This window comes from Ammodytes marinus, assembly GCF_949987685.1.
Source record: "Ammodytes marinus genome assembly, chromosome: 3".
NCBI classification, from domain to species: Eukaryota; Metazoa; Chordata; class Actinopteri; order Uranoscopiformes; family Ammodytidae; genus Ammodytes; species Ammodytes marinus.
Window position 1 is genome coordinate 23240488 of NC_137232.1, and position 12561 is coordinate 23253048.

The 12561-nt window shown below is 42.9% G+C and overlaps 1 protein-coding gene across 1 annotated transcript in view; it reads left to right on the forward strand.

Annotated features, from left to right (window-relative positions):
- The window catches only part of rsrc1 (arginine/serine-rich coiled-coil 1), a 128693-nt gene continuing 116132 nt past the window's right edge, over positions 1-12561 (forward strand). The window contains exons 1-3 of the mRNA XM_080025034.1: positions 1-81; positions 1437-1643; positions 8818-8940. Of these exons, the coding sequence (XP_079881160.1) occupies positions 1453-1643; positions 8818-8940 (314 nt within the window). The 5' untranslated portion in view covers positions 1-81; positions 1437-1452. The remainder of the gene's footprint in view (positions 82-1436; positions 1644-8817; positions 8941-12561) is intronic.

The window sequence follows — 12561 nt, forward strand, 5'->3', positions numbered from 1 at the left end:
AGTCTGCAGAGCAATGCATGGCTGAGTTGAGGAGCTTCACAACGGTTTAAACGTGAGGAGCGGGCTTTTTTCCCCTTCAAGGTAACTTCTCGCCTCTTCTTTTCTTTTGTTACACTTTTGTCTTTCATGTAACGTTTACTGGCTTCGTAGTGAAGCACGTTTACTGTCAAGCAGCTGGAAGGCTTCAGTTTAAAAAAGAGCCTCAGCCAAACGTCAGTGGGGTTAGCACAGTTAGCGTGCTAGCTAGCCTCCACATACAACTGTTTATTGTAGGCTTATCTGTTATCTATTTACTGAAAGTGTTGCTTCCTTCCATGTAGTTAATGTAAAGGGCTACGTTGGACATTGTGTTAACTGGCTATACAGCTAGGCTATTAACATTATCAGACGTCTGTTGTCAAAGTAGCTACATTAATGAAACATTTTGTATAGCCTTCTAAAGCCTATACGTAGCCTAGTTAAACGTTAAGTGGCTTTGTTATATTGTTTCCTTAGTGTTCAAGTCGGCGCACTAGGGGCCTATCCGAAAAGTCCAATCTCCTAACCTATAAGCCTCCTTTCCTATGCCTTAACCCCTAAACGTCATCGGGGTTAAGGAGAGATGAAAGGTGCTTCCTATCGAACATAGGAAAGGACAGCGCTGTTTCAAATGAATTCGACTCCACTTTTCCTAACCGACGTCATTGCGCGACGGCGAGTATTGCTGACGTGAGTCTAGCATGAAACTACACTATTCTCCGAAAATGGACTACAACAAGCGCTCGTTCGATCCATGCGTTCTTTTCATATTGATTTTAATCAGGTTGTCGCCAACAGAGTGAGAATCACTCCCATATATCCCAATTGACATGTGGAATAAAAAGAGGCTACACTTATGTTGATGTTGAAATGAACTGCCCCCAGTAACTTCATTAAATGTGAAGTTGGTATTTTATTTTCTTATGGTGTAAATTATGTGCTACGAAAATAACTATTATGATGTTGGTCTTTTATGAGTTCTTTATTATCTTAATGGGGGAGAGGGGAGGGGGGTATTTTGTTTTAGCCGAGTTAAATCTTCCTCTCTTCTCTTCTCCTCTCCTCTCTTCTGTTTTACCTCTCGTTTGTATTCGTGTAGAGTCGGTAAACTCCGGCGGTGGCTTGTTGCTTTAAATATTGCCGCCGTAAAGGATTATGGGATACCACTATCTACGTTCCTTTAGCAAAGGTTGGTCAGGAGTAACCTATGCTAAAGGAGGGTTAAAGGATGAATCGAGGCTCCTTTCCTATGCATTTTGGTTATTCGGATTCACCTATCTGCCGAGCACTTCCGGGTCATCTCGATAGGAAAGGAAATTTCCTATGCAAAAAAGAGTTTTCGGATAGGCCCTAGGTTTAGTAGTGTATCTAAATGTCAGCTCATCAGTAACTTCACTCTTGCGTGTGTGTTATGGCAGCTGACAGTCAGACGGCATGGGTCGGCGCTCGTCAGACAGTGAGGATGACAGGAATAAGAGGAAGAAAAAACATCGTCGCCGCTCATCCTCCTCTTCCTCGTCTTCCTCGTCGTCTTCCGGCAGCAGGGTGACCGCCAGCCGGAGTCGGAGGTCCACTCGCCGGAGCCGCTCCAGAGACAGAGACAAGGACAAGGACAGGGACAGAAGGTGAGAGTTCCACAAAAGGCTTTTATTTCTCTCATCCAAGGTAGCACAAGCGAGTGCTGATGGAGCCCACTCTCTAGTGCACTGCTGCTGCTGCTGTCTTTCCATCTCCCTATGGAGGAGGATGACAGAAAGTTATTTTTTCCCACTGGCATTTTATGAAGTGCGCCCAATGCCGCCCATACATCAATTCTGTAGGGAAACGGTTTGTAGAAGATCCCGTGGACCTCTTAGCAGGGCAAGAGTGTCTTAATGTGTCTTCCCCTGATGAGTTTATGTAAGATATAAGCCCCTTTTACACAGGGATTCTGGCATATTGATGGAATGACAATCCGCCAATATGATGGCTCTGTGCATTTACACTGGACCAAGCAAAGCCAGCACATTGGCGGATCAGTGTTTTCTCAATCCCAGAATGAAAGAGGGGAGTGTTCCGCTTCACCGTTGCCGTGAGTGACGTATATCATTTCATCAGCTTTTTCAAAACTTTTTAACTTTCTTCATCTCCAAAATGTTGTCTTCTAGTTGTATTCTGCTGCTGGATATTTAAATCCCTAGTTACAATTTGACTTTTAGCACGTCTTGAAAACATCACAGTCGCAAAGCCCCTGTTCTGCAAAACACATTCACACACAGAGAGCGTTCTGGGAATGTTTCTGGAATCTTACTACCTTCCGAGGTAGGAGAATTTGCCGGATCAATCTGTTACACCTTTTTGTGTCGGGTGCGTTTACACTGCAGGGCGAGGGAGAAAAAAAGTCGGAATATTCCCGGCTTTCACAGGCCATGAAAAAGGGGCTAAAATAAATGATCATCTCGTCAGCTTCTTGAGGCCTATGTTACCAGAGTCAAAGATGTGTGCTTACAGTCCTGCTGATTGTTTGTATTGGCTTGTGTTTTCTAGGGCTGGCCCGAATGCCATTTTTCAGGCTTCGAATATTCGTTGGTATTTCCGAGCGAATATTCGGATATTCGTTCCAGAAAAACACCCCATCAAACCAACATTAATAATGCCAATGTACTCACTGAAACCGAGTGTGTGAGCCGAGACAGCAAGCTGCGTAGTTTGTTGATGCTTTAATAACTTTCGAACGGTAAAGTCGGAGTTCCTTACTTTTTCCCTGTGGAGGCGAACAGCTGCTGTTACGTTCCAAATCAGCTGTCCTCTGCGCCATCGTAACCCGTACAGGACCTTATCAATTCATCCTGGAACGTGCATCTTTTCGGCAATTTATAAATCCTTACAAAGATCCAATATTGATAGTCTTTTGTGTCCATATTATATCCATTATTGACCGCCTATTCCCGTGATGCAAGCTGGTCACGGTTGATGATGGGCTATAGCAGCGCTGAATGTAATCAAACAGCTGAGCTAAGCTAACGTTAGCATTACGCCAAGCATTACTTTTCCTTCCGAAATCGCGCTAATGTTGTGGTAGCCTATAGAGTTATTAGGAACACAATCTATTCTTCCTCCATCTCTCTCTCCCTCATGCGCTTGGTGCCGCTTTTAGTTTACCTCACTCTGGTAACATCACATAGCCTACTACAGCTGATATCACCAGTTGCGCTTTGAAAGTGCAGCGGCCAACTAGGTCAAAGTTCAAATAATTTGAATATATATACAGTCATGAAAAAGTTTGGGAACCCCTCTCAGCCGGCATTATAATTGACTCTGCTTTCACAAAAAAAAAATATAAAAGTGGTAGGGGAGAACGGGGTAATCTGAGCCACTTTTTACATTTGCTCCCCTCTAAGGGAGCTAAAATGATTTATCACTCAAATTTACACATTTCCCATTAATTCAGGATGTTTCCTAGAAATTGGCATTAGCAGAATTTTTTCAAGACAAAGGGCAGTGAAAATATGATTGTTTTAAAAAAAGTTGTCATGTGGCTCACTTTACCCCAGCTGTGGAACCCTTGTGGTTTTGTTTACAGTGCTGTGTGAAAGTTTGTGAACCCCTTGAACCTTTTGGAATTTTATTTATTTTTACCATTATTAATTCATTTTTATCAATACCAGTATTTTTTATATGAAATAACAGATGTTTCTTTATCAATTCAAATTTTTTCTTTTCCAGAAATCAATTGCTAAAACAGATAAAACTAATTATTTGACAATTGTTGTATGTGCAAAAGTTTGTGAACCCTGAGCTGTAGGGGTGTAACGGTACACTAAAGTCACGGTTCGGTACGTACCTCGGTTTTGAAGTCACGGTACAGCACAGTACGGTACGGTTCATAGTTAACGGAGAATGAACAGCTTTAGCTGTCAGTAACTAGCTGACAGTAACATATATTTATTTTGAATTGTTTTAGTTTTACAGTCTCTAGTGTTTTCTCTCTGATGATGGCGTTTCCTCAGCGCACTTCCTGTTTTTAATGAATTTCTTATTTTGGGGTATGGATGGGTGGGAGGGGGAATGTTTTTGCATGTATGCATACCTCTGGGTGGGGAGTGTGGGGGGGGGGGAGTTGTATTAAGCACTTTGTGTTACATTTGATTCTATGAAAAGTGCTGTATAAATAAAGTTTGATTGATTGATATAAATAAAATGCATAACAAATATAAAAATACTGCTGCAATTCTCCAATAAATAAAATACTTATTAAATACTAGTGTAGGTGCAGCATAAACTAAAATTGCAATGAAAAAATATAGTGTTAATGCTCAGCAGGCTCTGTAAGCTGGTATGTAAACAAAGGCTATGTCATCTTTAAGGGTCTTTTTGACTTTAAAAAAATAAAATATTGCTGCAGCTCTCTTAAACTCTAAAGTGCTCTTAAAAATATAACAATTATCAAATAAAAGTTCTACTGCAGCATTAATTAAATGACAGATTGTTTATATTCAGTATAAAAAAGAAAATAATGTCTGGGTTTTGCCCAGCTCGTTTTTCTTCACAGTAATGGTGAGAGTAGCCAAACACCTGATGGTGCCTTTTCAAATGCGCATGCATGTTCGATGTGTTGCCTCCTACATAAGCGATCGCGGTGAAACAATAACCTGTGTGCCGACATTGTTCCACACGTCTATCACTGTTTTCATAATTCACTTGGAATCCGAAGTTATCCCTCAAATGGGATTTGAATGACAGGGGGGCTGCGCGCTCCGGTTTCCTGTTGTATTTTGCCATGCAGTTCGCTCTCTGTTCGAAAGCACTGTATAACATTTTGATTTGCACTACTCATAGACAGTAAAAGAGGGGGGAACGCTGCTACTACAACTGCTAATAGTGATGCAAACGGAACACTAGAGCGGAGAGGTGTGTATCTCTTGCTCTGACCGCAGCTGGGAGGGACTGCTGCGTGAGGACTCGGCCGCCTGTCAGTGCTCTGGGAACGGGGGAGTGGCCGTTGAGCACCCGCTGCTCGTTTAGAAGTGTTAAGAGCGATACATGCTTTAGCGACAGCACAGGGTCTCCAAAAGTCACCAATAACACCAGAAAAAGTAGCTAGATTGGTCGCTGGTCGCTTTTTTAAAAAAAAGAGTCGCCAGAGGGGTCTGAAAAGTCGCTGAATATTGCGGCTAAGTTGCTAACACTGCCTGACCCTCATGCTCACCATGGAGCTAATAGACTCAATCGCTGGCTGCTACTGCGCACGTGCGAGCCGAGCCGGAGGCTAAATGGTCCGGGGGGAACTCCGACGACAAGTTTTAAGTTCCACACCGCAAAACAAGCCTGTACATTCGCCATATAATAACGTTATGTACGCCACGAACGGACCGCGGTCCACCTCTGTAACACCAAATACGTGCCTGTACCGTCACGGTACGGTACAAATACGTGTACCGTTACACCCCTACTGAGCTGCATTGCTTAAATCGAGCAAGTAAACACAATCAGATGGGCCAAATTGAGTCATGAAATGGACCAATGTAGTGAGAGATCTTTAGGGAAGAAATTGGGCGGCACTAGATAAAACAGAGAAAAAACCAGGTCAGTTTAGGCTCACCAAAGTGAACCCATACAGGTCAGACATGCTAAAAGGGAAACAATATTCCAAATACTGAATTGAGCTCAGAATAATTTAATTTAACAAACGAATACTCGGATATTCAAATAATTCGGACCAGCCCTAGTGTTTTCCTTACTACCTGTACTGACCAGCAGCCACAGATCATCCCATTGACAAGTTGCTTTCACTGTGAGGGACAGTGGTGTGTAGGCGAGTGGTGGCAGCAAGCAACAGCAATGACTGCCCATCAACTGTGAAGACAGTCAATACATTTTACTACCTACTGCTATCAAAAATAATTATGAAATAAGCCCCTTCCAACGTTTGCAGACTGATTAAAGCAGTAGAGCATTGTCAATACTGTCCTCATAAACCTACTTAAGAATTATGCTTTCATACATTTGTTCTTTAATTTGAATTTTTTCAGTTAAGAACTTTAAACACTGCTGGGGTCGCAGCTGAAAAAAGGAGGCTAAAATGGTCCTAAACACCATAAGCTATGCAGCAGATTAGTTTAAAAGAATACATGATTGTAATTTATTCAGTCCCTTAATGATGAGGCAATGGAATGGTTAATTATGTTTACTAATTTTGCCAGACTTGTTTCCCTGTTTTGGCAGCAGCACCTGTGTTGTATTAAGCCTGGACTATATGTTTAATTCTCCATATTTGTTTATTATTATAGTGAGCTCATCTAGTGTAAAAAATGCGGCTATGGCAGACCCGTCTTATGTGTGTGATTCTTGGTCATACAGTGCAAAACGTCCCCGTTTATGTGAACATGCTAGCTAGATAAGCAAGTCCTGGGTTGGCCTAAGACGTGGATATCCACCGTTGTGACTATGCTTAACCTGATGCAGCTGTTAGGCTTTGTGAAGCAGGGTAACAAAAATATATCCTGTGTAAAAGGGCGATTGGATTGGAACTGGTACTTATCTGACTGGTTTTGTTTTGCTACGGCTTCAGAAACAAATGTGTGACAAACAGCTGTATTTTAAAGCCATAGATCACAGAAAAAACTTGAATTCTCTTCAATTAAAGAAATGCTTCATTCTGATTTCATAATGACAGTTGTTCATTTTTCATATTTTTTTCATTGTAGCCAAAGTAAGAATGCTGTCCACTATTGTGAGTCAGGTCCATGCTAAGGATACTTGAAGAAGCCTTTTAGGATGGAATATTTGAGTCTCCGTAGTGATTCACATGAAACGGTTAACATTGACGGCCTGCCGTACTGCTTACAATAAATGCCTGCTAAGAACTTTGTTTTGATATGACCCAGATAAGAAATTTGACAGCGAAATAATTTCCACCTGCCTGCCTCCACTACTTTGGTAAGCCATATAATTTCTAAGTGGTTGGTTTTATAATGGAATATAAAATCTTGTCTTAGCTGAGACCGAAAAAGTTACTGGTTCATAGCTGCTTTTCAAGCTTCTCAAGTGCTTCACAAAATAGCACACCTTTTTGTTGAGCAGTTTCTGAGGAAAGGGGGAGGCTAGGTAATACTAATAATCAGACATCTTTACAAGTGGTTTGTGGCTGGACTCCTCCATCCATCCACAGCTGCCACTGGCTGTGTGTGGCTGTTCAGACAAGGCCAGTTGATAGTAATTATTTATGAGCCTCGGTCAAGGTCCATTACTGCTGATTGGAAGTCATTGCCTGTCTGTACGGGGTGGGGTTGGGTGGGCAGTGTAAACCCTGAGACCACAGTCCCTCATCTATTAGCCATACGTTTAGATCAATTAACCAAGACCTTGTGTGAGTGTGTCTGTCTGTGTGAGAAACTTGTTCCTTAAATAGGGGGGTCATATAAAAGAGGACACACACACACACACACACTCTGTGACATGTTGAACCTGCATATATACAGGACCTCACTTGTGGTGAAACAGAAGAGTGCTTCATTCGCTCGGTTGGTGACTACAAAGTGTATGCCTTAAGTGAGTAATTCTGTCCGTGACTGCTACGTGTGCGAGATGCCAAGGTGGAGAAATATGTGTGTGTGAGTTGAAAAAGAGACATGGAATCCAACTTGTTAGGTGTTGTGTGTTCATGTGAAAGGCTTCTGTATAAGCCAGCACTTCCCCTATCGCATATGTTTGAGCCATTATGATTTTATTACATTATGTTTGGCTTCTGAGAAAATGCGTGAGCTTAACGCCACCCTCCAGAAAACCCCAGCTGACTACTGCGTGTTTCCTCTGTGTGATGTGTGAAGTGCTTGTACGAGGACTCACTGTGGAAGTTATTTCACAAGGCCCTGCTCATGGGATCCAGCCTTTTGGAATACTAATGGATCTTTCTGTGCCGCTCTAAGTGGTACAAATCGGTTTTGATAGTTCAGCTTCTCCGCTATTTGTATTGCTCTCCTTTTTCTTCTCTTCTCCTCTATTTTGCAAAGCTCCCATAGGACCTCCTTGTATGTTTTTCTTCTGTCTGTGTGCGCTCAAAAGATTTGGGTATTTTTTGGTTTTGGTGGAACAAAAGAAGAGATTTTAAATAATGAATATTGCTCAAACAGTTTGTTCAGTAGTGTTGGAGGAAGGCGGGTGTTTGCAACTTTGCATCTACATTCAGCCCCATAATACGCGTCCTGCCACATGATATCAATAAGAACGCGGTGTGAGTGGTGTTTGGGAAATAGACGCTACACACACATTGCTGTAGCCACATTAAAGAGCAGCAGAGCACCAAAGGGCCCCCGTGGAGGAACTGTAGGGCAGCCTGCATGGCTCTGCTACTTTCAGTGTCAGAGCGTGTTCACTAATACAAAGTAGTAGTGCTGCTGAATGATGATAGGTGAGGTTGTCTGGGCTGTTAGGACGTATTAGATAGAACAGTAAAACTATTTAGGAATACAGCCATTCACTTATGCAGGAGAGGGAAGAATTTCAGAATAGATGATGATGAGTAGAAGATGGTGCTTGTCATGGCAGGGTGCGAGTGTGGAGGGAGCTGATACAGGGAAGTGTTTAAATTCAATGGTTTGTTTTATGGATAATGAAAAATGGAAACTATAAAATGGCCATGTTAAGTAATAACAATGCATGTTCTCAGGGATTTTCTTTTCATGGACCACACCGGGCATTTGTCAATAAATGTACTTGCTTTTTACTGATGCTGATTTGCCAAAAGCACGTTCTTTTGTTTAAAGGATCCTGCCAATAGTTGAATACAATGTTGTTTATGTTTGGTGTGGCATGCTCCAGGAGACGGAGGCGTTCCAGCAGCAGTTCGTCCCACAGTTCATCTCGCAGGAAGAGGAGTCGCAGTGCAGACAGAGACAAAGGGAGGAGCCGCCGCGCACACAGGTCACGCAGTCGAGACAGAAGGTAAGGTGTCCACACACACACACACACACACACACACACACACACACACACACACACACACACACACACACACACACACACACACACACACACACACACACACACACTTTATATTGTTGATCATTTACTGATGCGATCTTGACATAACAAAAAGTTACTCATATATTGCTGCACAGTTTTTGCAAGGTATTGGAATAGTGCCTAATAACAAAGACCATAGCAATATTAACTAATACCATTACATTTTTTAAATAAACATGTTTTTACCAAAATCCTTAACAAAATGTTTCATTTATACACAAGAAAAGAAGCATACAATACATACAGAGAAGGAGTGAAGAGCTGCATCATTTGGGAGTGGCGAATAAATCTGAATGTAAACGCCTTTTTTTAGGGTATTTGTATTACAAATCACTATGTGGAATGCCGTCGCAGACTTTTCTCATTAGAAAAGCAATAAGACTTTTGGAAGTTTACTTCAGTGTAAACAAACACATCGTTTCATATTTATGTCTCTTGTCATCGGATGGAGCCACATGGAAACCTGCGTCTTAGATCTGGATTAGTATGTTGCGTGTGCGTGTATTCGTGTCTCAGTTTGCCCGCACTAGCCGTCTTACTGTGTGAGTATTAATGAAACTGGGACCCGCAGAGACAGCAGGTCATATGCAACATAAGTCCAATCCCTCCCAAATCTCTTATGGCAGCAGCTCCCATTTCACTCATTAATGCAATTAAAACATCATTACCCATACACACTTTGTTGAATTATGATTATTATTGGTTAAGCTTGTTGGTTTTGTTTTTGCATGGACTAACTTATTCATGCAAGAATAATGTTGTGTACACACCTGAACCACACTTCAAGTTCTCACACACATACACGCGGCGCACATGTACACACACACGCATAGTCAGTCGTGCATCCCTTACAGAGCATAATGGCGAAGTCTCTGTGTGTTGTAGTCCATGTCATTAGCATAGCTAATCTGCTGCTAATGAACCAGTAAACTGTGCTGTTTTTAACCCTCCCCCCCACCCCCCCCCCCCCCCCCACACACACACACACGCACAATTGAAGAAACGGTTGTCATAATATATGCGCGAGCAAGGCCCTTTGTTTACTTGTGTATGGCTGTGGGGGAGAATTGAGGTTTTAATCACAATGGGGGGAAAAACGTGTGCTAATATCTTTATTACATGGATGTCAGGAAGGATGAATGGATGATGCAACAGACATTTTTGATGCAACAGACATTTTGATGTAACAGTTGTTGATGGTGTCATAAAAACACACAACTTTAAAACCTATAATGGTCACAGAACATGTTGTGGCTTCAGAACAGAAGCAAGACATTTCTGTGTTGCACCGTGAACTGAAACCATTTGTAGAAAGGTATTTGCCCAAACAGTTTTCACACGTGCTCCCCACACTCTCTGTGGTACAGTGGCAGTCACTCACAGCAGCACTGGTGATTAAAACATCAGTCGGAAATGGCATTACTCTTGCGGTGTGAGATGAAGGGTGGAAGGGATTTTAGGAGATTTAGAACTACAGTCGATGACATTGGTGTTTAGAAACGCTGCACTGTGATTAGGAGGGCTGTGCTGTAATCGGCTTAGTGGTGAGCGAGGAGCAGGTGGGTTGGGCTGGCGCTGCTGTGTTACCAGATGGAGGCGGTGCTGGAGGTGGGGATGTGCAAAATGATCAGGCACTGATGTCAAAAGGGATTCAGTTATGTGACAGCAGCTGCAGTTTGTGTCTTGTAAATGCAAGCAGAGTTGAAAGGACTAATGGCTTAAATTATGTGTCGGACGACAGAAAAATGATCAACAATTTTGAAAGTCTGTTAATTGTTTGATTGCACGCAAAAAAAAGGAAAACATTTTTCTTGGTCTTGTTTCTTGGTCTTGTTTGAGAGTATACAACATTTGCTATGGGTTTTATGCTGTTGTCTGGAACAATAAGCTATTTCAATTATATCAATGTTGAATGAAAGTAATCGGGAGATGAGTTGATGATAAAAATAATAGGTAGTTGACGCCCTAAATAGGACTTAATGAGACAAATCATATGAATATCCTGAATTCATTATTTTGAGTGTTTTTCTGTAGTTCTAGGAGCGACTGTAGTATTATAATCATCTACTGTACAGGACAGGACTGCACATTCTGCATCCACTGAGGTTGTGGAATGTGTGTGCTGTGCACAGGTGCCCTCACTGCCATTAGTCAGCTGTGTGTGTGTGTGTGTGTGTGTGTGTGTGTGTGTGTGTGTGTGTGTGTGTGTGTGTGTGTGTGTGTGTGTGTGTGTGTGTGTGTGTGTGTGTGTGTGTGTGTGTGTGTGTGTGTGTGTGTGTGTGTGTGTGTGTGTGTGTGTGTGTGTGTGTGTGTGTGTGTGTGTGTGTGTGTGTGTGTGTGTGTGTGTGTGTGTGTGTGTGTGTGTGTGTGTGTGTGTGTGTGTGTGTTGGGCTGCGGGGCTGCGAGGCTGGCTGATGGATCAGAGGAGGATTGAGTGGACAGGACCTCATGATTGATACGTAGATAGGATATGAGGTGCTGCCTCTCCCCCACTCCCAGCCACACCAGCCCTGCACCACCTTCAGAATATGAAAGGGAGAAGACCGAGGACACAGAGTGAAGAGAAGAAAGAGAGAGAGAGGGGAACAGAAGTCAGAAGAGAATGGAAAAGAGTTGTGAGAATAGGTCGAGCTAGCACAGGGGGAAGGAGAGAGAGCGGGGGAAGATCCTAAAGGAGGAAAATGAAGAGCAAAAGACAAAAGCGAGCACCGGTAGAGAGAACAGATAGGCTTTAGAGGGGGGGATATTATTCAGAAGAAATGAGAATAATAATGTCGGCATCAGAATATTGCAGGGGAGAAGATTAGGGCCATAGTGGGGCCGCCGTGGGTTGCAGGGAGGGAATAGTATTACCCTCTTTTCAATCTCTCATGTTTAAATAAAAAATAAAGAAACACATGAAATAAGAATAATGCTCTATCTTGTGTTTACCATCTATCGTTGCTTCCTCCCCTCTCTCCTCTCTTTCTCCTTTTTATTCCTGGCCTCCATCAGAGGAGGGCCAGGTCCCCCAGAGGCACTCAATCTTGCCCTGAAATGTAAAACAGACAAGAGGAGCAGATTACCTATTTGCCATTAATGTTTATTCTCTTTGATGTGAGCAGGCATATCAGGCTTTATGCGTGTGTGTGTGTGTGTGTGCTCGCGCCTGCCTGTGAGCGCACCAGCAAGCATGTGTGAGGTTGATTGACCGTATGCATGTATGTGCAGATTTGCGTAAATGCATGTTCATTGGTGGTGGTGGTGGGGGGGAGGGGGTGGGTGGTTGTTGGTGTCAATGCCTAGTCCGCTGGGGGAGAGAGCAGAGTGGAGTATGGCAGCAGCAGTGTACAGTCATCTGATGTGTACCCGGCCTCCAACAAAGACGACACAGCCCTCTCTCTCTCATCACAGTCGGATCACAGGCACGTCTTTAGGTGAGCTCGGCGCAGCGCTGTAATGCAGAGGCTTTCATGGTGAGGTTCACAGCAGGGGTTAAATGTGTGTGGCTCAGTCAGTCATTCTGTCAGTTGAGTTCCGTCATTCACTTACTGTAGAGGC